Source organism: Myodes glareolus, chromosome 7 (genome assembly GCF_982192425.1).
Source record: "Myodes glareolus chromosome 7, mMyoGla1.1, whole genome shotgun sequence".
Taxonomy (NCBI): Eukaryota; Metazoa; Chordata; class Mammalia; order Rodentia; family Cricetidae; genus Myodes; species Myodes glareolus.
Window position 1 is genome coordinate 78,643,743 of NC_142032.1, and position 25,123 is coordinate 78,668,865.

At 47.8% G+C, this 25,123-nt stretch overlaps 1 protein-coding gene across 1 annotated transcript in view; it reads left to right on the forward strand.

Annotated features, from left to right (window-relative positions):
- Gtf3c1 (general transcription factor IIIC subunit 1) overlaps positions 1-25,123 on the forward strand; it is a 66,265-nt gene that overhangs the window by 32,453 nt on the left and 8,689 nt on the right. Inside the window, exons 13-29 of the mRNA XM_048460572.3 lie at positions 4,405-4,508; positions 5,275-5,459; positions 5,627-5,896; positions 6,042-6,187; positions 7,029-7,126; positions 7,482-7,578; positions 7,683-7,860; positions 11,132-11,270; positions 11,628-11,763; positions 12,084-12,162; positions 12,298-12,489; positions 15,404-15,561; positions 17,062-17,204; positions 18,701-18,782; positions 19,573-19,685; positions 22,055-22,117; positions 22,875-22,968. Of these exons, the coding sequence (XP_048316529.3) occupies positions 4,405-4,508; positions 5,275-5,459; positions 5,627-5,896; positions 6,042-6,187; positions 7,029-7,126; positions 7,482-7,578; positions 7,683-7,860; positions 11,132-11,270; positions 11,628-11,763; positions 12,084-12,162; positions 12,298-12,489; positions 15,404-15,561; positions 17,062-17,204; positions 18,701-18,782; positions 19,573-19,685; positions 22,055-22,117; positions 22,875-22,968 (2,277 nt within the window). The remainder of the gene's footprint in view (positions 1-4,404; positions 4,509-5,274; positions 5,460-5,626; positions 5,897-6,041; positions 6,188-7,028; positions 7,127-7,481; positions 7,579-7,682; positions 7,861-11,131; positions 11,271-11,627; positions 11,764-12,083; positions 12,163-12,297; positions 12,490-15,403; positions 15,562-17,061; positions 17,205-18,700; positions 18,783-19,572; positions 19,686-22,054; positions 22,118-22,874; positions 22,969-25,123) is intronic.

Here is a 25,123-nt window from a genome sequence, read left to right on the forward strand (position 1 = left end):
GATCCTTTGCTGTAGTGATTGGGACATCAAATTCTGCCTCTTAATGTGGAGGACAGGGATCCTGCCAACGTCGCGTGGCAGCTGGGAGCAGCCACCTGAGCCTTAGAGCAGTGAATTGGCCAGCCTGGAGGAAGAGGAGGGAAGCAGGCCTGGTGCAGTTAAGTAGGACAGTGTTAGGAATGCACAAACCTTCTCCACAGAGACAGTGGAAGGGTGGTGGCCAGTCTGTGGGATGTGTCTGTTTCTGTGGTACTGTGATGGGAGCTGTTCCCATAGTAACTGTAGCTCAGCAACTTTGCACACATTTTACAGCATCAATTTTTCAGAGTTAGAGTAATTGGGATGGCACAGCTGGACATTAGGACTGAAAGCAGTGAGGCTGTCTTCACAGCCCCTTAATTCCTGACTGGATTTTCCATCTTAGCTATAAGGGAGCCCTGCTTTGATACTTTGTTTCTCTCATAAGTAGGCAAGGTCATTTCTGCTTTTGCATATATTTTTTTCTCCTGGTATACAAAGCAATACCAAAAAGTGACTTAAGAAATAGTTTGTTGGGCTGGAGAGATGGCTCAGTGGTTAAAAGCATTGCCTGCTCTTCCAAAGGTCCTGAGTTCTATTCCCGGCAACCACATGGTGGCTCACAACCATCTGTAATGCCCTCTTCTGGCCTGCAGACATACACACAGACAGAATATTGTATACATAATAAATAAATATAAAAAAAAAGAAATAGTTTGTTGTTGCATGGAGACAGAACTCATGGGCTTTTATATCTGCTGAAGTCACTTCAAAATAAAACCATCAAGTCCCCTTGACCTAGCTCCTTCCTCCACAGCTGCTTGCTGTGAATCCACTTAAGAAGGAGCAGTCAGTCATGTGCCAGCCCATCTCACTGAAGGACATATTGAGGCCCCATCAGTAGGGACACCCATGACTTCAGCAGGTTTTTCAGAAGCTACTCTGTTGGACTTCCTTGATGTCACTGTCGAGGACAAGTCCTCCCCTAGTTTGGGCCTCAGGATTGACTTCTCCAGTGCTAGTCTAGAAGGCTAGTGATGACAAAGCCTGGGGGAGGGGATGAGGATGTCAGGTTCATGTTTAGGGTCACATAACCACAGAAATGGAGCCTCCAGCTGCAGGGCAGTGCATGGAGAGCTGTATGCTTTTAAACTGGGTTTGAAGTTTACCACTGAGACTTGATTCCTGATAGGAGTTGGCATAGGCTGCCCGTAGCTGTCTTCCCAGTGATTGCCTGGAGCCCATTTCCCTATTCCTGCATTTTGCCCTAACCCAGAAGCTATTGAAGAAATTGCTGCTGCTCTGGGACAGTGGGCAATGGGAGCTGCCATCTCTAAGTACTTTTCATTTCTCTGAGAAGCTGCCTAACTGGCTGTCATTTGCAAAGAAGTCAGCAGTATCGGATTGTAACACGAGGGCCGGCTTGTTGGGGTTTCTGTCCCGCCCAGTACCCCAACAAGCCAGCAAGTCCCAAGGAAAATCACACGGAGTCTACATTAGGTTATAAACTGATTGGCCCATTAGGTCAGGCTTCTTGTTAACTCTTATAACATATATTACCCCATTATCCTTATCTATGTTAGCCACATGGGCTCAGTACCTTTCTCAGTGTGACAGCTTACATGTTGCCTCTTCGGTGGTCTGCGCAGGAGTGGCTGAGGGCTTCCTGTGTCCCAGAATACTCCCAGTCTCTTTGCTCCACCCCTACGTCCTGTCTGGCTTTCCTGCCTATACTGCCTGCCTGACCAATCAGCGTTTTATTAAAATATGATTGACAGAATACAGACAATTCTCCCACACCATTTCCCTCTTTTTTTTTTAAACAAAGGAAAATACCCATAGTCCATTTGTTGGGAATGTGGGCGTAGTATTTCAGGCTACTTCCTGCTGGTTGGGGGCGATGATAATCTTATGGGGACCTAAAGAAAATTTAGAGTTATAATCAAGTCCTGACTGGAGTATCCTGTGAGCCTTGATCATCTCAGGCAGCAGTCTTGAATCTGTTCTGGATGAAGAACTCAGACATCTGGGCCATCTATTCCTGTCGGAGATTTTTCAGGTGGCCTCCCTTGAGCAAAGATGATTTTTCTTAACTCAGAATGAATCCATAGCATCTCATTTTCTGTGGAAACAAAAGCAAAATCTCTTCTCCAAAGTAACATACCTGTTGACTTCAGTTTTGAAGCCAAGGTATTTTCAAAATACCTATCTTGGGTTAGTTCAGCAGCATTTATAAACAAAAGTCTTTTAGCAGCTGTTGCTCCTTCCTCAACAATCAAACAATTCATAGAGAGCATAATAGCATACAGTATCAAGATTCTCTTTGTATTTTCCATCTTTGTGTGGCTTTACTTTAACCTCTATTTCTTTTTTTTTACTTTTACTTTTTGAGACAGGTTCTCTGTATATCTTTGTCCTGGAATAACTCTGTAGATCAGGCTGTCCTTGAACTCACAGAGATCCACTGTCTCTGCCTCCCAGGCATTGGGATTAAAGGTGTGTGCTACCACACCTTGAAGTCACAGAGGTCAACTACCTCTGCCCCTTAAAGTCTCAGAGGTCAATGTACCTCTGCCTCCCAGGCATTGGGATTAAAGGTGTGTACCACCATACCATACCCTATTTCTCCCTTTCTTTCTTTTTTATTTTTAGTGACTTTAACCTTTAGCCTGCATATATTTTTAACACACTGTAAACTCTTTAGAGGTTTTCTTCATCTTTGAACCTCTCTTTACTGTATCTCTCTCTCTTTTTTGACTACATGAGTCTTTAAGGAGAAGATTAAAGCCGTGGCTTTGACAGCTAGATCCAGCCCATTTTTTAACTTTCCAGCCTCATGGCTGAGATACCAGCCAGAGCTGTGTTCACTGCCACAACTCTATGGCGTTTCAAGGTCCTTGCTAGCAAACAAGCTGCAGCATTCTACTCACAGACCACACTCAGTCGGACTGCCTGCCTGAAAGAGTCAGAGATTGCCTTGGCAGGACAGCCCAGAAAGCCGGCATTTTAAAACAGCGCAGCTTTTTTCCTGCTACGGCTGAAAACCGAAAAGCATGCGTTCAGCTTTTCACCAACACCATTTAAGTGTTTCGCGGCAGGACCTCTTAATGAGCTGCAGGCTTTTGCAGCTAAAGCTGAGTCAGGAAGCCTCTCTTAGATGAGAGTGCTTGTTTGCCTCTAGCAAGCAGAGCAGACCCGAGAAATTGCTGCTACCAAGAAACCACACACAATGTTGTCATTTTGTTCTAGAATTACTTGCCAAGCTGTCTCAGGCTTTATGTGGATACAGTTGCTCCACGTTGGGCGCCATATGTAACATGACGGGGGCCGGCTTGTTGGGGCTTCTGTCCCACCCAGTACCCCAACAGCCAGCAAATCCCAAAGAGAAATTACACACAGGACTCCATAAGGTTATAAACTGATTGGCCCATTAGGTCAGGCTTCTTGTTAACTCTTATAACATATATTACCCCATTATCCTTATCTATGTTAGCCACATGGGCTCAGTACCTTTCTCAGTGTGACAGCTTACATGTTGCCTCTTCGGTGGTCTGCGCAGGAGTGGCTGAGGGCTTCCTGTGTCCCAGAATACTCCCAGTCTCTTTGCTCCACCCCTACGTCCTGTCTGGCTTTCCCGCCTATACTGCCTGCCTGACCAATCAGCGTTTTATTAAAATATGATTGACAGAATACAGACAATTCTCCCACACCATCGGATGCAGTGTAGAGGTGGGCATGGGATTTCTTTTTTACCAGCAAGAATGGTGAGCTGGGACTGTGGGCGTGGGGCTGCTGCCCTTCACTCTGCAATGACAGCATAGAAAGCTACTCCTGGGGCACCCAACCCATCATGTTTCATCACTCATGACCTGTCTTGCTTCTCCTGCCTGTGCCACTTCTGCCAGTGTTAAAGTTAGTGTCCTGACTCCTACACACCCAGATTTTATCAGAGAAATAGTAACCATTGTCACCATTCTGCCTGGGGAGGTAACGACAAAGCATCCCTCCATCCTCTGCCAGTTGTTCAAAGGTGCACTGCCAGGGTCCTAGCAACACACAGCCAGAGAGACTGCTCTTAGACCACACTTGCTTTTCCAGATTGATGTGCTGTCAGGGATCTCAGTAGAGCAGGTGTGGGAGCTGCCCCACTATCAGAAGAACTAGTGAGATGTGGCAGCTTGGCCAGAGAAAGTGCAGGACCAATGGCTTAGGATCCAAGACTTGGCACCATGGTCCACAAAGGAGTTCTGATTCTTGCAGCTGAAACAGTAAAGTATCTGTCATGTATTCCACCTCTCTCTGAATTGTGGGTGTGTTGGAAATCTTGCTGTGGAACCATAGTTCAAACCTGCCCTGCTCTGAGACACTCCACCCTCTCCCCCACAGGTGGATCTGGTCGTGCACCCATCCATGGACCAGAATGACCCTCTTGTAAGAAGTGCTATTGAGCAGGTTCGCTTCCGGATCTCCAACTCAAGCACAGCAAACAGGCAAGTGGAAGGACTCACAGTTACACTGCCCAGGTCTGTGTTCTAACCTGCAACCAGTGGAGCAACTTCTGAAGGCTTTGTGTGCACCTGCATGAGGTCCTGGGTTTGTTGGCTAGCAGCTGTGACTTGTGCCCACCTAGTCTACATGGCGATCCAATTCTGAACTTCTAGTATTCTTTATTCTAACTTACGTTCTTTTTCCTTTTCTTTGAATGGAGATGGGACCAGGGCCTTGCATATGCTCGGCCAACACTTTCCCTCGGAGCCACACCACCTGCCCTAATGCTTATCCATCTGGTAAATGTAACCAGTTAGAGCGCTTCTCACTGATGCTTCTGTGTAGGAAGCTCAGTCTCATCGTGGCATAAATCACTGTTCTTGTTTTCTCAATGTCTCGCTCATTTTAACCTCAGGCTGAGTACTTACCAGTAAGGAGGCACGTTTCAAGGTGGCTGGGTTCCTGGTGGACAGAGGGCCACCCTGGAGGTAGAGCCTCGGTGGTTAGTCTCAGTATCTGAACCATTTGCCGTTAGTTTTCTATGTTCCTGGTCGCAGGTGTCTGAGACCTAACACACTGGACTTCTTTCCCTTCTTGGTGGCAAGTAGCCTCTGAAGGTTCCTCCACATTGCCGCTTCCTGTTTTAGACACTGTTTACTTGTATCATCTGTCTGGGCCCATGATCAGTTGAGTCTGAAACCCCAGGCCTGACCGATAAGCCTTTTCTTTGTTTCCAATGTATTTCTGCACCCTGCATTTGGTCTGCAGGGTTAAAGTTACACAGACTCCAGCACCCCAAGAGGAGGCAGAAGAGGAAAGCCAAGAGCCAGAGGTCCCAAGTGGATCAGGAGACTCTGACCCGAACACATCCTTAAAGTCAGAAAGCGGACGAGTGAAAAAGACGGACGAGAAAATGGGCATAACCCCACTCAAAAATTATAAACCTGTCATAGGTAAAGAGCAGCTTCACAGTCACCTTTGCCACCTTTGTTCTGCACAGTGGTAGATAAATCACCTCCCTGGCACCTAGCCCCTGTGTAGCCCATGGTAGCTGTGGAATGAACTGGACCTGACACAGTCTGGGGTTGCTCAAGCACTGCCCACACCTTTCTCCCTACAGTTCCTGGACTCGGGCGCTCCATAGGGTTCCTTCCCAAGATGCCTCGCCTTCGGGTGATGCATCTGTTCCTGTGGTACCTGATCTATGGTCATCCTGCTGGCCACACTGGGGAGCAGCCTACTTACCACAGTGAGAGGAAAACAGGGAAGCAGGAGTCCAGCAGGTCAGGGGCCCAGACCTCCTCTGGAAATGACTGGGACACCTCTGAAGCCAGAGATAACACGGAAAGCAGCTCCTGGGAGGCAGAAATGGAACTCTCCACAGAGATAGGTAAGAGCCACTGGCCTGCATCTGGGCGTGGGGTAAGAGGAGCAGAAGTAAGTGCAGACCACAGACCTGTAATGGGGGAAGACAGGGAGAGACAGTGTTTTCCTGAGCATACCGTCTGCTTGGAGTGACTCTTAGCTTTTCCTAGTGTACGTGGATGAAATCTCGTGGATGCGCTACGTCCCTCCCATCCCGATCCACAGGGACTTCGGCTTTGGCTGGGCTCTTGTCAGTGACATTCTTCTCTGCCTGCCCCTCTCCATCTTTGTCCAAATTGTTCAAGTGAGCTACAAGGTACTTGTGACTCTGGGCCAGGTCATGTGTGGGGTAGCGGGGCTAGAAGCCTGTATATACTCACATGATGGAGGGAAAGTACTTGGAGCTTTCCCAGGTGATGGATGAGTGGAGAGTGGGTGGACAGCAAGATGGTCAGTCAAGGGAAGACATTTCAGATGTTTGTTATTCCCCACAGATTAGATTAGAACTAATAAGAGAATCGGCTGGGTGGATGGGTAGTGTGTACTTCAGGTGTGTACATTTACTAGGTAAGAAGATAAATAGATATGCTGCAACAGGAAAACACTTTTTGGAAGCTTGGTAAATGTCAAAACAGGAGCAAATAGAAATTACCCAAAACCTTATCACTCAGAGTCACTCACTGTTCATTTTGTTGGTGTATTTTCTTCTAGTCTTCCTGTGACTGTGTACGTGCATGTATGTGTTCCTAACTGAATTGCAATTACACTCATATGTCCTCTCCACTGACACAATTTAGCAGTATATTTTCTACCTGGGGACATTGAAGTTCCAATTCTTGCTTTGGCAGATGAAATGTTGTTGGACACTTTTAGTGGGTGTGTGAGTGGATACTTCCAGAAACTTCTCCTCAGGCAAAATCACTGACCTTAGGGGATTAGCAGTCATCCTTCCTTGGTGAGAGTGTGCTCCTTTTGCCTCCGGGAAGGGCTTTAGCAGCTGTGTGCCTCCTTACAGGCCTGGCGTGTGTTGTTGCCCTCTGCTGTGTGCTGGGTGAGCTGGGAGGGTAGATACTCAAAGCAGACATGGGGAGGTCATAGTGTTAAATGCTTTCTCGTGAGCCCTGTGGCCGAGCTGAACCTGCAGGTGATCTCTGCAGGTGGACAACCTGGAGGATTTTCTAAATGACCCTCTGAAGAAGCACACACTGATCCGCTTCCTCCCCAGGCACATCCGGCAGCAGCTCCTGTATAAGAGGTGAGAGTAAATCCCAGAAGGTAGGCTCCCAAGTGCTTGCTCAGACCTTGGAAAAGTGAAAGGTGTTGCCTGCCAGGCTGCACAGCCTCAAGATTCTTAGCAGTTTAGTCACCAAAGACATGAGCTGCTATATTTATTACTTGATTTTAATAAGTAAAATTTGCTGCTAAAGAATTACAGCTACTAGAGTGTTTTGGTTTGTTTCCTTGTATCTACTTTCCAAATCAAGGCCCAAGGTGACTGTGGGCCTCAGTGTCCTAGGGGACTGGATAAGAAAGAGGAACAGCTCATCCCCTTTCCTGGCCTCAGAGCTATGTGGCCTGTGTGGTGGGGGACCAGCTGCCCTCTATTCTAGGCGATATGTTTTCTCGGTGGTGGAGAACCTACAGCGACTGTGCTACATGGGGTTGCTACAGTTTGGACCCACAGAGAAGTTCCAGGATAAAGACCAGGTAGTGCCTTCAGCCCAGTGAGGTGGGCCTGAATGTCAGCCCAACCCCAAGCACCATGGTGCTGATGCTTGTGTGCCTCCTCTCCTGATGGGCGTCTTCTGCAGGTCTTCGTTTTCCTGAAGAAGAATGCAGTCATTGTGGACACCACCATCTGTGATCCACATTACAACCTGGCCCACAGCAGCCGGCCTTTTGAGAGGCGTCTCTACGTCTTGGACTCCATGCAGGATGTGGAAAGCTATTGGTTTGATCTGCAGTGTATCTGCCTCAACACCCCACTAGGTACCCTGGCTTGCTGGGCCCCTGCTTCTTTTCCCTTTGGTGTGGTCAAGGATACAGAGCTAGAAGAGAGTCTAGGGGTCATGGAGTTCATTGTCATTTAAACCACTCCCTTAAGCTGAGGTGTCCCTGGGGCTCCAACCCCATCCAAGCATGTGATCTGTACAAGCCAGTATTTGTCCAGCGTCATCCAGGTCATCACTTCTGTTTTCATGGGGCTTGTGTTCTAGGGAGGGAGGAGTTCAAGAGAAACCCAGAGTGTGTTAAGGTGTAGACTGCAGATCATAGTAACAGGACTGAGGCTCACCTCAAGAGACCACTGCTGAGCTGAGCGCTGTAGGCTGAGGCCACTGGGACTGGAGAAGACACAAGGCAGGAAAGTGGTCTGAGCCAAGGCCTTGAGTGTGTTAGGGAGGCGATGGAGAAGCATGGCAGCTGAGAGTGGAAGGAGGGTTGGGAGCAGACTTGTGGGCTCTGTAGGAAGTGCAGGATCATTTGAAAAGCAGAAGGAAACTATGGAATGCTTATGCATGTTGTGATTTGAAGCACACCCCACTGCCATTTGGAGAATGGACTGAGAGTTGGGAATGAAAGAAAGGAGATAAGAAAGGGAGCCCTGTATACTAATGACCAAGTGGGCGACTAGTGTGTGGGTTGACTGTGCTGGGCTCAGCAATCTTATCCCTGAATGTCTGTCTTCTATGCTGGTCGTTGATGTTTAAGTGTCCTTTTCCAGAAAGCCTGTTCAGCATTTTGTCCCCATCCTATTTCCCCTCCATGATGCCCTTAGCACATCTCCAGAGTATTGCAAAGTGCCATTCTGGAGTGGACATCCTGTCAGCGTACATGGGCAAGAACAGCATGGGGCTTGCCCAGGTGGGGCTGGAGTTACTGAATGCCCACACTGTAGTGTACCGTTGTTCTCGAGAGCTTTAAGGAGTCCAGACAGATCTTACTGCAGTATGTTTCAGTGATGCTTTGGGATTCATAAGTGAGGGAAGCTCTTACCACTGTAGATTTTTAAAGCACTCTAATTCCCCTGTAGTTTATACCTATATAAAATTTTATGAACCAGTATGTAATTTGCATCAGTTTCTCAGGCCTGACAGTTGCATTTTTTGTCTCTCTTAGATGAGCAGAGATGTCACAGGCTTATTGCAGTCATTAATCAGACATCCATTGTCTCAACAAACATTTGGGGGAGATTCTGCCCCTAGTAACGTAGAGAAGCACTACGTCATAGGACGCTGTCACACTGTGAAGTAGGGGTGTCTCAAATGCCAGCATGCATACAGGTCACCTGGACACCACGTCAGAGTGCTGTTTCCTGGGCCCAGGGAGGGCATTTGTTTTGCTTTTTGTTTTTAAATTTTATTTATTTTTAGTATATTTTTATTTTTTAAGATTTTAGTTACATCATTTTCCCCTTCTTTCTTCAAACCTCTATCATGTACCCCCACCTCTTGCTCTCTCTCAAATTCGTGGCTACGTTTTATTTAGTTGTTGTTTAATACGTGTGTGTGTGTGTGTGTGTGTGTGTGTGCACGTGCCATTCATTCCTAAGTATATAAGTACAACCTGCTCAATTATATGATATTACTTGTATGTATGTGTTTTGGGGCTGATCATTTCATATTTGATAGCCAATTGGTGTGCCCTTCCCTGGGGAAAATGCTTTCTCCTGCTCTCAGCACTCCTTAGTTGCCTATTGTTCTTTTAAGAGTTGAGGCCTCCTAAGCTTTCCTCCTCCCCTTCCGCATTAGTGTGGGTATTGGTGCCATCCTTGTTCAGGTCTTTTATAGGCAGTCATGCTGGTGAGGCTTCATCTTGCAACAAACTCCCTGTTCTCCTGACTCTTAGTCTTTCCATTTCCTCTTCCACGGTGATCCCTGAGGCTCGGTGCTTGGGGTTGCCTATAGTTTGTTATAATGATCTTTGTTTTAAAAGAGAGTCTTCTTGATGAGAGGTGAGAACTGTACTTCTATGTGAGTGTATACAGATAATTCTCTAGAGTGTAGTCAGGATTATATCAGTAAGGAGAGGTTGTAGGTTCTCCTCCAAAGTCTATGACTTCTAGCCCTGGGTGGTTGGCTAGATTTCCAGTACCAAGACTGTTTCCCTCTTTCTGAGCAGGCCTTACATCCAACTAGAGAACTGTTGGTTACTGCCAAAGTATGTGTACCAGTACTGCCCCTTAGAGTTATCATACCATGCTAGTCATTGATGAGTTCGTAGTATCGTAGCTGAAAGCTTGTATAGTGTCTCTTGGTACCATGAAAGCTAGTCCTCGGGGCAGGCTTTCAGGGTCAGATGTAGCCATGTACATGTACCCAAAGTACCTGGTGTCTTTAGCAATAGGGACTTATCTTCCACCTCTGAGAGGTTACCAAGGGCAATATCAATAGCCTATAATGTTTTAGAAGTTTTTTTGGACAACACGGCCAACAGCTCAAAAGAAAGCTTCCCATACCTGGTGTTGGAATTTTTGTTAGATAGTCTATAGCTCTTGAAAGGAGCATTATCAGCCCAGAAGGGATTATTGCATTTAAACTATATGTAAATGTATAGACTTGCATGTATTATAGGTGTTCTTAGATAATTCCTTATAACTTTTTCAGACAACTTTTATTACACCCTCCTTTGCATTTATCCCCCTCCCCTGCCCTAAATCCCGTTTTTTACCATTTCCTCTCTTGTGCCCTGCTTGTTCTATTGTCCACCACCACGATGGCCGCGTTCTTTAACTTTCAGAGACAGCATTTTTAATAAGCACGTTGGTGAGCACCTTTAATATGTGCATGACAAGAGTGGGCCAAGTGGAGTCTCCCTGAGCCTCAGTGCTTTGCCTTTTAAACCGAAACTGTCAGCATACATGTGTAGGGTCTCAAAGTGAAGCTGAGCAAAGTACCTGAGATATCATTCTAGCCAAGAAAAGCTGCCTGAGCTTCCTTTGCTGCGCTCACTGGCCATGCTGTCAAGCCAGTGCCTGTATAACAGCCAGTCAGGAAGGAGGCTTCCCCTGGTTGTCATTTGCCTCCCATCCTTAACAGACTGTGCCTGTAGAGATCCCATCAGAGGTAACCTGCTGTGTCTTTCGCCTTCTTTCCCTGCTCTCTCCCCACCTCTCTCTGCATGCCATTGTGAGGAGGGCTTCACCTGAGACCATGGCTCCCTCCTTAGGGGAGGGACACCTCCCAGACCAAACATCCATTCTTCACTCTCCCTCTGGCTGTTAGCACCTGGCAGGAAATACGTCACTGCTTTGGTTGTCCAGGTGTGGTGCGTTGCCCCTGTGCACAGAAGATCTGCCCTGATCCGGGCAGTGACCCAGAAGGCAGCTTACGGAAGGAGCAGGAAAGCGCCATGGATAAGCACAACCTGGAGCGCAAGTGTGCCATGCTGGAGTACACCACGTGCGTACCACCCCCTGACGCCTGATCCTGCCATGACCTCCACCTTTTGACCCTGGCCTTGGCTAACAACTGAAGTTTGGTTGCCATGGCCAATATCTGGCCCTAGACATGTTTCTGAACATAACTTCTGAAATCCCATCCGTAATTTAGAAGCTGCCAATTTCACATGAAAATCAAACTTTTTGATTTCTGAAAATTTAACAACTTCCCAACCTAGCACTCCAAGCTCTTTCTCTCTACCTGCTCATTACTGTCCTGAAAAAATGAACATTGTCACACAGTCACACATGGTTCTCCCACTCCATGTGGCGGCTCTTAACTTATCAGGAAGGGCTTTTTCTGTTTGCCTCGTCTCAGGGGGAGCCGAGAAGTTGTGGATGAAGGCTTAGTCCCTGGAGATGGGCTGGGAGCTGCTGGGCTGGACTCTAGCTTCTATGCACACCTGAAGCGCAATTGGGTCTGGACCAGCTATATCATCAACAAAGCCAGAAAGGTAGGCTCCCGGGGACACGCCATCCAAGCACCTGGAGCCATCATCGCTATTCTCCTCAGCTCTGGCCCTTTGCCACTCAGGAGTTCTGAGAGCTTGTGAAGCCAGTGTTAAGAGGCGCCATATGAATGTCTGCCTGGCCTAGAGTTTGCTTTCCCATTAGTTTCTGGCTTACTCTGTCATATGCATGAGTGCTCCTTTTTAGAGATGCACAGAAAATCTGGTGGCATGTTGCCTTCAGGGCTAGGGCTCATGCAGGAACTGAATGGATTGGAGACCCATGGAAGTTCTCAGCTCACCCCAGTGCTGTGCTTACCTTTCAGAACAACACCCCTGAGAATGGGCTCACAGGAAGACTCCAGACGTTCCTATCTAAGCGCCCAATGCCGCTTGGGTCCGGAGGTGTGTGCTGAGCTTCCACACTAGAGCATGCCAACTATGAGGCTAGTTCAGGCCAGCACCACCGTGGATTCTGCTGGCTTGTGCGGCCTCCACAGGGGACTTTTCCAAGCAGTTGTGTCCTCTAATTATTTCTAGGCAGTGGCCGTTTGCCGCTCTGGTCAGAGGGGAAAACTGATGCCGAGCTCTGTGCTGACAAGGAGGAGCAGTTTGAAGTGGACCGAGAACCTACCCCTGGCAGGAACCGAAAAGTGCGTGGTGGGAAGAACCAGAAGCGGAAGCGGCTAAAGAAGGAGCCTATCAGAAAGATCAAGCGGAAAAGAAGAGGAGGTACCTGGGGGTGTTCATGACCTGAGTCTTGTTATAGTATGTCCACGGCACATTGCAGTGTTATTCCCACAGGGTCTGGGTTCATCCTGTCTGCAATCCTGACTTGCTGTGTCTCTAGCCCATCTAAGGATGAACCCATTTCTCCAGTTTTCTCTGGCTGTGTGCTTTGCCAGCCTTTCTCTTTAGCAGCTTTTTGGTTTAGCAAGCTTCTGATTTCATCTCACCAGGGAAATCTTCATACCAAGACTGTTGTCATCTAAACGAAGTCCCTTTTTTCTCTTTGTTTGCCTTTGAGTGTCTGCCTCTGCTCATCTGGCCAAGCTTAGTCCTGTTGAAATGTAACTAGGAGGAAGCTGGGAAATCGCTTAAACCTGCACTGTTCCTTTGGAACCAGCACATCCCTCCCTGGCACTTTCTAGACTCGTTCCTCATCTGTATTTCTAGTGGAAGTGAGCGCTGAGGACTGTTTCCTAAGTAGGCCATTTGCTTTAACACCAACCATGGCTGCAGATTCTTCAAAGAAAAGTGCTTAAGCAAGAACCTACTTTATTGGTTTGTGTTGCTGGCATTCATAATAAACATCCCATCGCTTGACATAGCCCTCAACTTAGCCTGTTTCGGATACATGAAAGACGAGTATATAGACCAGTATTCCTCAGAAGGAAAATGCAGTGGCTTGATGTGTGTGTGTAGACCGTAACCCAGCGCTCCACAGAGGGAATAGATGATGGTGCTGCCAGCTGTTGTATAGCAGGCACTTTGTGCTGCTGTGTTTTTGTTGTCACGGGCAGCACCCGTACCTACCACTTCAGGAAGGATCTATTTGACTCAGAGTTTGAGAGGTTCGTGCCATGGTCTGTTTCTAGGCTGATGAGACAGAGCTTCATGGCGGTGGGGGTGGGGGGTGGGAGGGTTGGTAGGGAGTGGCTCCCTTTCTGGCAGACAGGAGGCAGAGATGCTATGCTGCCTGTGTTAGCAGCTCCTTCTTTCTGATATTCCATCATGGTCTCAGCCTGTGGGATACACCCAAAGGCACACTTTGCTTTCACATGCAGGGGCTTCTCCACTGAGTGGCAGTCAAAGTTAACCTCAAGGTGGACTTTGCAGGAGGTGGTGGTGGTGGTAGTCTTTTAATTTTTTTGCATTGACCTATGTATATGTACATGTGTACACGCATGTGTTTCTGTATGTGTGCATGTGTACACACGCAAGCCACAGTGAATGTGTGGGCGTCAAGAGGACAACTTGCCAGAGTCCTCTCCTTCTACTACGTGGGTTCTAGGGTTCTAGAATACAGGTTGACCTGATGGCAAACCACTTTATCTGCTGAGCCATCTTTACCTCCTGACCCCAGGACATGCTTCCTACTGTTTTTTGGTCTTCAAGACAGCCCTAGAACATAGGCTTTCCTGTAGTGTGTAAATCTGCGTGCACTCTGAGGTCACAGACTCACAGATATTTGAGGGTTTGGAGACAGCTGTTGGTTGCCTCACTTATCCTCTGAACATGTTTGTTCTGGAAACATCTCTATAAGGTGCCTTCAGAGGACTTGACAACCCAGTGGAAACAGTCATAGATTGGTAGATGATGAGGAGCAGAGACGTACAGAGTGAATACACAAAGGGGATTTATTATGATGGTCTACAGGGGGTGGTCCAGCCAGTCCAACAACGGCCATCTCCCAATGAATCCAGTTGTTGTTTAGTCCATGAGGCTGGATGTCTCAGCTCATCTTCAGTATACGCTGGAATTCCAAAGAAGTAGGCTCTAATGCCAGGATGGAATGGACTTGGTAAATGAAAGCAAGCAGGCGGAGGGAGCAGCTTTCTTCTACCAATTCTGTATTTCCTCCACCTTTAGCAAGCATCTCATCAGGTCTTAGTTCTTTCCTTGGAGAAGTGACCCATAGCTTCATTCCTGAAGGGCCTGTGTCCTTTGTCATCCTGCCTGAGTTAGGCTGTAGTTCCCATTAACTTTAATCACAGAACATGGTAGCACCAAGAGATGGATGCCTTAAAGCAGGGGTTCTCAGCCTTCCTAGTGTGACCTCAGTTCCTCATGTTGGGATAACCCCATAAAGTTATTTTCATTGTTACTTCATTTAACTGTAATTTTGCTACTCTTTTGAATTGTAATACAAATATTTTGGGAGATAGGAATTTGCCAAAGGGGACCCACAGGTTGAGAGCCACTGCACTCCAGACATAATCTTTTTTACCTCCATTGTGAAGAGGCAATTCAATTTCCCCTTGGTAATACGGATCGATCATCTTCCCAACACTGTTATTCCTTTCTTAGCTTGTTGGCATCAGAAGCCCAGAGTGGCAAGGGGGGAAAGTATGAGCCTCTCATTCAGTGGCAGGTTTGTTCTGGCTCCTGGCAGGAGCACTCCCCTTTGGTCCCCACTCTGGGACAGAACTTAAGGTCCCAGGAACAGGAACTAATATTTTCCTAGTAGGTCACTAGTGTGATAGTGAGTGGAGCTATCTCTTTCCACTCCTTGATTCCTGGACCCATAGATCCTGGCTATGGGAGAAACTGTACCATATATTGGACACTAGTTCAAAACTTCTGAAAAACCTGCCCCAACCCTCTAGGCTGCTGCCACCTAATTGATTCTGTAACTGTGTCTTCAAAAGGTCACTTCATCTTTCTATCAGTCTTGCTGCTTCGGGATGGTAAGACCAGTGGACTCCATGATCACGGGCCACTGTCATTTCTCTGCCTAACCTGAATCCATGACATTCAGCCCAAGAGAAATGCATTAAAGAACTGCTCTTCATGGTTTGCTTGTTTGGAATTGGGCATTGTCTAGTAGCTGGTAGCCTTAGTCATTTCTTACCAGTGTGGTTGGGGCCATTCCACTCTAGAAAAGCTGACTCAAGGTCCCTCTCCTCTCCCCTTGTGGTTCTAGGAGAGCACCCGGAAGCCAAAAGCAAAAAGCTGCGCTACCAAGATGAAGCTGACCAGAATGCCCTCCGGATGATGACTCGGCTGCGTGTCTCCTGGTCCATGCAGGAGGATGGGTTGCTAATGCTCTGCCGAATTGCCAGCAATGTCCTCAATACCAAGGTACCTGCCATCACCCCAGCCCCCAGGAGCAGCCCTTTGCTATGCTGTGAGAGCAATGGCTGTGGACTTACTATCCACTCCCAGTGGCTTCCCAGAAGAGCATTTCCCAGAATCCTTTGTACTTGTACAACCAGCCTGTACATTCTCCCAGCCTTCAGTCAGATGCATGTTCACTTCTGTCTGGCTACAGTAGAGCAGATCAAGCCATTTTGCTCTTGTCTGCTGCCCATTCCTTCTGTGTTGTCTGCCTGTAGTGGCTTGGTGCATTTTGTACCATGAACCCCTGATTTCCACCTTGGCTCTGTAGTCTTGGTACCCCTGGTCCAAGAGTAGCTGTGCCCTAAGGCAAAAGCCACTTGGCATTTCCTGGCCATAGCCCTACACGTTTGTCTTCCACACTTACTGTTTCTCCCCTGCGTTCTTTTCAGTCAGCAAACCCTTCCTTGCTTCTAGTGGTGACAGGTTCTACAGCCTAGCCAGAGCTCCTGTGTTTCACGTTCCCATAGCACCTCGTGACCTCTGGCTCTGTGCTTCCTGCCAGCATAGTATGTAACAAAGCATGAGCTTTTAAACCATGCCCCTTTTTAGAGGCCAGCAGGACATGAGCTCCGTGTCAGGTGGGTCAAGGCCACTGCAGGCAGTGATGCCAACAAATAGAGCAGTTCTTAAGGACTGATCTGTCTCCTGGTCACCAGCATGACAACCAGAAGAAACCAGTTAGGGCCTGCATTGCTTTTTCCATCCCTGTTCTGATCCATTTGTCTCTAATTCTTGCACCCCACCCTCTCCTAAACTCCATTCCTGTTTTTCCCTAAGGAAGATGGAGAGGTACCCATTACCATCTGAACTTTTTCCGCTGCCTCTCACATGCCTCCCCTCCCCATCACATAGCCCCCACTCCTCTCTAGAACTTCGTGGCATCTTGTTAGTGTTGTTAGGAAAATCTCTGTCTTTAGCTCTTTCCCGTGTGTTATTTTCTGACATGTTCTACTGTCTTAGTTCATTCTGTTTCTTCTGCTGTGTGTGCGTGTGTGTCGGAAGATGATGTGATATAAGGCAAACGATACAGAATGACTCTGAGAGCACAGAATGTATCGGTCTTCAATGCGCTACTTACCCAGCAGGGGGTGACGCATGCCTTTTTCCTAGGAGTCAGGGTTCCGGGCCAGCCCTAATTACACAGAGAGGACCCTATTTCAATACCAAAAGAAAGTAACAAAACTCTACCGAAGCACATTTGGCATCCTCTTAACCTTACCTGATACGGGGCCTCCTTACAGAGCATGCCAGAAAGCACAGTCCCATACAACATTGAGGATTTGTCCTGTTTTTCTGTCCCCAGACCTCACTTGGTACAATGTTGGTGAGCACTGAGGTGAGCTCTCTGAGCCTCCCTGGGGAAACAGGCTCCCAAGGCATATTCATTCCCATTTCATTTTGTTAACTGTCCTGTATATGGGTTCTGCAGATACTAACTGTCACACTCTGTGTTTGGACTAGGTGAAAGGACCATTTGTCACCTGGCAGGTTGTGCGGGACATTTTGCATGCTACCTTTGAAGAATCTTTGGATAAGACATCTCACTCGGTTGGACGAAGAGCCCGCTACATAGTCAAAAATCCCCAGGCCTTTATGAACTACAAGTAAGCCACATTTGCAGCTGGATCATACCAGCCCTTATTCCAGCTCTTCTAGTTTCTTCTTTCCCCTTTCCCCATCTTGTTCAGACATAGGTGTGGAATTCAGGTGGAGTACAATGAGTATAGGACTGTCCAGGTGTTGGAATCTGCAGGTGAAACAGACATGACTTTCCAGAGCCAAGTGTGGCTCTGGGAGCAGGTGCAGAGTGAGACTCACTGTGTGTCTGTCCTGGTATCCCATGCATGGAGGACAGGATTGCTGTGATCAGAGCAGTCCTAACAACTCTTCATGGAGTTCACTCTTGGGAAAAGCAAGACAGACCCAGGATCACTGAATAAAGAACACTGTATCCCCTTGGCAGAACTGCTATCCCCAAGTCCTTCCAGGTGGAGCACAGGCCTTGTGGGGACAGCAGGTACCTAGGAATTACAAAGCATCTTCTTGACTGCAGGGCTGATCTACCGTCTTCTTGCAGGCCTTCAGGCCCTTCCACAGCTTTCTCTATAGGGAACCAAGGAGAGAAGGCCAGAGGGATTCTGTGAAGCTAGGAGGTACCCACAACATGCCACTGGTGCAAGAGTTGGGTAGGGTGGAAGGCAGATATAGAAGAAGTCCTATACTCTCCCAATTTTAGAGCAGCCAGGGCACATAGTGACATGCAGTCAGCCAGACCATGGGCCTTTCTTGTATAAAGCCACTTTTGCTTATTTGTAGAATGTTCTTATTTCCTACCTGAAAGAATTCTCTGAAGGAAAAATGCCCTCCTAGTCCTGACTTCTCAGAAGAGGAGGTGTGTCAAAGTGGTAGAGAATTGTCAAGAAATAAGATCTGAGGCTTGGGCTCCCTGCTCCAAGCATACCCTGGAACAAAGGGAAAAGGGGGGTTCAGAGGCAGCAGGCCTGGGGTTCTGTCCTCTTATGTACTAGATCTCCTGGCCTGTGTACTAGAGATGATGAAAAGTCAAGGACAGCTATCTCAGCCCAGCCCTTTCCTTCCCCTAACAGCAGAGATGGCAGGCTCTAACTGATCGGGATTCTCTGGCGTGCTTGTTTCTCCTTTGCTTCCCTTTGGGCAAGCCAGGTTCCACTACCCTCACAGGCATGGGCAGGTTGGCAGGTGGACAGCAGTGCTATGGCCAGGAAATCTGATAGTAAATGGTGGTATACAATAGTTTCAAATTCACACACACACACACACACACACACACACACACACACACACACACTTCTCTTGGTCCTATTGGTCCTGTCCAAATCCCTGTGATGGGGTAGGGCTGAAGGAGAATGTCTTTGTCCTCAGTCTCCCCATGGAAGATAGAAGCCAGGATAGAAAATGTGAGCCTGACCAGCCTGACTTGAATTGGGTGCAGCTCACTACAGGGTACTCATCCCCAAAGCTTAGGTAGATCACAGCTCTCAGAGAGCTGAAGCCAATACCCTCAGCGTTCAGAATCGGAGGAGGGTACAACTTGAACAGCACTGGATCTTCCCTCCCCCAGGGTCTGCTTGGCGGAGGTGTACCAGGACAAGGCACTCGTTGGAGATTTCATGAGTCGAAAGGGTAACTACGAAGACCCAAAGGTAGGTCCCATGCAGTGGCAGGGCCCAGAGCATTCTGAAGATAGGCATTGAGGAACTGTCTAGCCCTCAGGACCCTGCAAACATGGAGTCAGCTTGTCAGTGCTTAGGACTCACTGGCCCTGACTCCAGGCATCCATTTTAAAGATGACCACGTGTAATACTTGGTACTTTCAAATGAGGTTGAGCTTGGGGCCTGTTAAGAAAACAAAGCAACTCTTTAGAAATTGCAGGCAGAGGCTTTTGAAAGCTGCTCCATGGGTTTACGGTCAGGGGCCAGATGGTGACTGATGGGAAGGAGCTAGCTGTGCGGGCCCAGGTACTTCTGCCCTGGCTAAGTGGAGACTTCTCTATGAGAGTGTTCTGCATGAGGCAGCGGGCCACAGGTGGGCAGGGGGTGCTGGAGAATCTGGATAAGCCAGCTTACATGGGCAGCCAGGGGAAACCAAGCTGAGAGGAAGGAGGTAATAGAACAACGTGTGTCTGGCAGCTAGCGTGTCCATGTCCATATGCATGGCGGGAACATTGTAGGTCATGTTTGCATCTCTCCTCAGTCTGGGGAAGGTGAGCTACAGGTATGAGAGCTGTCAGTGTCACTTGGACTCCAGATTCCTGGCATGGCAGTGAGTGTTCACCACTCAAGTGGCAAGTAGACTCAGGGTAGGGATGGAAAAGACAGCAAGTATGGTGTTTTGGGGGTGTGGCTGCCAGCGGAGTTCACTCACAGTGCCCTTGGTGTTTGCACAGCCTCTCTCCCGTGGGAAGGTGTGGCATCTAAGCTCTTGTGTTACAGGTTTGTGCCAAAGAGTTTAAAGAATTTGTGGAGAAACTGAAAGAAAAGTTCAGCTCTGGCCTGAGGAACCCTAATCTTGAGATCCCTGACACACTGCAGGAACTCTTTGCCAAGTAGGTGCCTTGTCCTGAGTGGGCAGAGCCTTGCACTGTGCAGGTGTGTAGCAGAGGTTAGCCAGCTGAACAGTGCCTGCCTGGTTATACTTGGCCTTGCATTGCCCCTCCAAGGACTACCTGATGTCAGATAACTTGACACCTGTGTTTCTTTTTCCACTGAGTCCCTGCTGCCCACCTAACTAATCCAGACTTTGTTGTGTATGCTTCTTGCTGAGTTTGCTTTTTTTACTATTAGGAGACTATAAGATGAAAGAAAGGAAGAGGGCTGGTGGCAGCTCCAGGTCCACTCAGTGCTCTCTGCCTTAGGGCCACAACCAGGTGTCAGAACAACTGCATCCATCCTGCACAGCTTCAGTCCCAGGGAGGCACTGGCCACTGTCCCCGGGCCAGGGTCACAAAGCTTAAACTCTGAGCAGGTCCAGGGCCTGTGCTCAGTGGCTCTCATAACAGAGCTTACACTTTTGACTCACACTTGTGTGGAAGAACGTACTAGTTTGAGAGTGGTTGGGGGAGTTGGACAATCTGAAGGGATGTGAACCAGGCCTGTTTCCACAGTCGCATCCAGATGTGGATCCCTCTTCTCCGTCCTCATGGAGACGCACTCCTCCTTCCCGTAGAGACACCCTTCACTCTGTGTTTCGGTTGGAATCATAATGTAAGGTTCATCCAGCAGTGAACATGACCCACTTTCAGACCTCCGTGGCAGTTGCCCTTTTTCATGTGTTGTGAGACAGAGCTGTGAGCCCAGGCTAGTCTCTAAGTCTGGGCATTCCTCCTGCCTCTTGATCCTTAGGATTATGGGCATGTGTCACCACACCCAGCTGTAGCTGTTTTCTGGGCTTTGTTTTCATTTGGCCGTAAAGCCCTCTCTACAGTTCCCGCATGATTTATACTCACTCTCGATGGGGTCTCAGTGTCTGTGCCCATGCTGGTTGTTCATCTTCTCACACATGTGCATTCAAACAAGAGGCTGCTTGTAATCCTAAATGAAGACAGTTACGGATATAACAGTTGAGCTCTAAACACTTAGAGGAAAAGTGAGTTGCAGATGTGGCCAATAACATTGGCTTTGGCCAGGAGTGTTCTGTGGACCAGGCAAGATAGGAGAGACCTCCATGTCTGCCCATATGACGAAAGGGGGATTTTCTGAAAAGGCACTTTTTCTGTCAATAAATTTTCCATTGCAGAATTGAGGTTTTACTTTAGTTTTCTAAAAGCCAAAGGAAAGGCTTGATGAAACCTGGGGTTTTAATAGTTTAATGAATTTATGTTGACTTGAATGTCATGTAACGTGATATTGCCTAAAGCTCACAGAAAAGACAGGAAATGTTCTGTTCTTCTGCCTTCAAGATTGTCACTTATTTCTAAGATTTATTTATTCTTATTTTCATAGTGCTGAAGGTTAAACTCAGGACCGTATACATATCAGGCAAATGCTGTACCCCAGAGCAAACCCCCAACCCCTCAATTTGTTGTTGGTGGTTTGTTTTTTTGAGGCAGGGTCTTATATGTAGCCAGACTGGTCTTGTGTTCATGTTCTCTAACCTCATCCTCCCAGATACTGTATTACAGGTGTGCATTATCATGTCCAATTTACTTATTTTTCCTATTGACAGATGATAATGATATATATTTATGAGGTGCATAATAATATATGTGGTATGTTATTAGTTATGATCTGTAAGTACAATAAATCGCTAAAACTCATTCCTTACCTTCACCATAACCTTCCATCAGTTTCTCCCCTCTGCCTCTTCTTCCTGTCTTCAGCCTCATAGCACCTTCCTGTTTGGTTTCCATGAGATCAGACAGACCTCCAGCACCTACAAAAATGCCAGGTGATCATGGCAGCCTTTCTGTAATCGTATAATCATACATAGCACAGGAAGCAGAGACAGGATGCCTGAGCAAGCTGACCAGCTAGCTTCAGGCTCCTGTGAGAGACACTTCCTCAATAAATAATGCAGAGAGTAATTGAAGAAGATACTTAAGGCCAACCTCTGACATCCATACACATACACTTGCACACACATGTGCACTTGCAACCTATAAATAAGCACACACACAGCACACACACCATTTCATTTCTTTGGGTACTTTTCCAAGTTCCGCTCTTTGATTGTCTTCTGCTCACAGTGAGCCCACAGTTTTACACCCCTTGTCCCTGCCTATCCATGTGTTCCCATGCTTTCCCGGTCCTCAGGTCATAAGAGAGGGCTTGTTTGAAGGGTGAAACCTGGTGTGGTTTCTGTGTGTTCTGAGTTCAGCGTGTTCAGCCCTTCAGCAATGAATGACCACCATGAGCAAGTGCCAGCTCTGTGCTGGCCGCCCTGTCGCACCAACATGCTCTTGTGCCTCCTTTGCAGATACAGAGTGTTGGCAATTGGAGATGAAAAGGACCGTGTCAGGAAGGAGGATGAACTTAACAGGTAAGCTCCATCTCTCAGCTCTAGCCTCCATGGGGAATCTAGGGCCAAATCCAGCCTGCTACCCACAGCCTGCTTTTGTGAATGACTGGTTTTTTGTTTTTTTTTTTTAGAACACAAGCCATGTTCATTTGATGTGCTGTATGTACTGTTTCCTTTCTGTACTGAGTGGTTTTAATAGAGCCCATGGAGTCTGACTTTTACAGAGGAAGTTGGCCAAGCCCTATCCTCAAGTGTCATTTGCCTGGTCTTTTAAGTGAACTCAACCCAACAGAAAATGTCTTGTAAAGCAATATTTATCTGGATTTTAGCTCTGTAAAATAGTACACAATGATCCCTTTTCTCATTTAGAGTCAGGGAAAGAAAAAGCTGACTTTTACCTGCTGGTTTAGAAGCTGGTTTCACACTAGATTGCATCTTTCCCACCAAGGGAAAGCACTTGTTGAGACAGTATCTTACTCTGTTTCTCACCCTGGTCTGAAAGTTGCTCTGTGGGCCAGCTTTCCCATCACAGCTTCCCAGTTCTGGGATTAGAGACAGACATCTAACTGGGAACAATTTTATTATTGTGAGAATTGAACAATTAGTATATCCTAGAAACTCCCGTTTACTTTAGTTGTGTGACTACTTCAGCATTCAGAGCGCTTTTGTGGGATTGAAATGTCTTTAACTAAGTATTTCTCGTGTGTGCACTCACCCTCTCAGGGGTGCTGCTGTCGGCCAGCAGCCTCCTGCAGCCTCGGTACTTGCTGTGTTTCAGTGTGGAGGACATCCACTTCCTGGTGCTACAGAACCTGATCCAGAGCACACTGTCCCTCTCTAACAGCCAGTCCAACTCCTGCCAGTCCTTCCAGGTGGGTGCTGGTCTCAGCACAACAGGGCCTTAGACTGTAGGGAACCAGAGCTTACTCTGCTCTTAACTGTGGGGTCTCGGGGGCCTTGAATGCTTTAATTCTTGTTAGAGTTCTGACTCATGTGTTTATTGCTGCTGTAATCAAACCTAAGGCTTCCTGCATGCTGCATTCACTTGGCATGCCAATCCCAGGCTACTGAGGGGTGGGGCCGCAGTAACCTGGACCTCCCTGTCGTTGGTTCTGACTCAGAGGCCCTGGGCCACTGTCTAGTCTTTTCTACTGCTATGATAAAGTATTCTAATAAGCAACCCAAGAGAAGTCAAGGAAGCAAGAGCTTGAGGCACATTGCATCTGTAGTCAAAAGCCAGAGGAATGAGTGCTTGCTGAGTTTGCCGCTCAGGTCCTTTTCACCATGGAGCGCAGCCATGGAATGGTGCCACCCATAGTGGGCAGTCTTCCTATCTCAGTGTAATCAATATGATCCCTCATGGGCATGCCCGGGGGTATAGCAGGAGATTCTGTAAAGTTGATGGCACTAGCCATCACAGCCCCACTTTGTGCTGGTGCATGTCCTGCTGGGGCTGCAGACATCACCTCATAAGGCCTGTGCCATAGGACTGGAAAAGGTAGGACTGCTGAGGGAAGATGTTTAGTTTTATTTTTTTGTTGTTTCTTGTTTATTTTTTAAGATTTACTTATTTTTATTTTTGTGTATGGGTGTTTTGCCAGCATGTCTGTCTGTGAACCACATAGAATGCATTGCTCACAGAGGCTGCAAGAGTGAGTCTGGTTCCCTGGAATTGGGTTTGCAGATAGTTATTAGCTGTATTTGGGTACAGGGAATTGAACCTGGGTCCTCTGGAAAAGTAGCCAATGCTCTGAACCTACGAGTCATCTCTCCAGCCCATTTTTAGAGATGATCTCCTTATGTAGCTCTGTCCAGCCCAGAACTCGCTGTGTAGGTAGATTAGCCTTGAATTCACAAAGATCTGCCTCTCAAGTGCAAGTGTTAAAGGGATGCACCACTGTGCCTGGCAGAGGAAGGTGCTTTTTAATACCTTGCCTCAGAGCGCTGCCCTGGCCCTGGACATTGAGCAGCAGTAGTAGACACGCCTTCCTGAGTGTCATTAGGTCTCTCCAGCTTTAAGTCACCTGTACAGTTGCTTCCCACAAGGAATCTTAGGACCCCATATTTGGCAGTGCCAGCAAACACTTGTTTCCTGGCACCACTTACTTTCTTTGGCCTTTTGCACAGTTCTAAGTGAGAGCCTGGCTATTGGTAACACCTGTCCCTTGGCCTCATAGGCATTCTGCAGCTGGAGGACATGGAGCCCTCTGTAAGCCTAAACTACAGCAAGAGTGTACAGTGAGGCAGAAATCCCAAGTCCTCAGCCACGGCCCTAGCAGTTCTTTGTGGGCTCATGCTTGCTTAAAAAGAAAGCAGAGATCCCGCTCACGCTCAGCAGGGAGCCCAGGCCTAGGAGCCTTCAGCATCTTGTTTGCCTCCTCAGCCCCAGCTGCTCTTCCACTTCTGCGTCTACCTCCAGGGACTTCTAGGCTCAGGTGGAAGGTGTCTAAGACTGGCTTTGTACCCCAAACACTTAGAAAGACACCTGACCACCCAGCCCCCAGAGCAGGCAAGGTGCTTCTGTGGCTCCCAGGAGCTAGCACTGAGGACTTGGACCATCGGTGATGACAGAGGCTCCCCAGCAACCTATTCTCAGAAGACAGAAGGAATGGATAGATACTGCAAGCATACTAGACAGCTACAAGGATACTTTCCTGTGGCAGTCTAGGCTCTCAGGTAAACCCCACAGGCTTGGTCATTGTGGTCCAGCACATCACAGCAGGTATATTGAAGATGTACCCAGCAGGTTCTCAAGAGCAGAAATCATAGACAGCCAAGCCCCAGTACTGGCCGCAGCTTCTACTCCAGTTCTGTAGGAAGGAAAGGTGAAAAACATTGCAACCTCATGCTCTCTGCCCCATGCAGTTTCCCCACTGGGGTCTAAGTTTGCACTCGCAGACCTGCCAGATTGCCTAGAAAAATCAGGGTGTGTGACCCTCGGATGGCTTCTTCTAGAAGACCACTCCTTGTGACCCGCTCCCCAGTGAACACCTGGCCCGTCAGCAGTGAGGTCACTTTTCCTCTCTT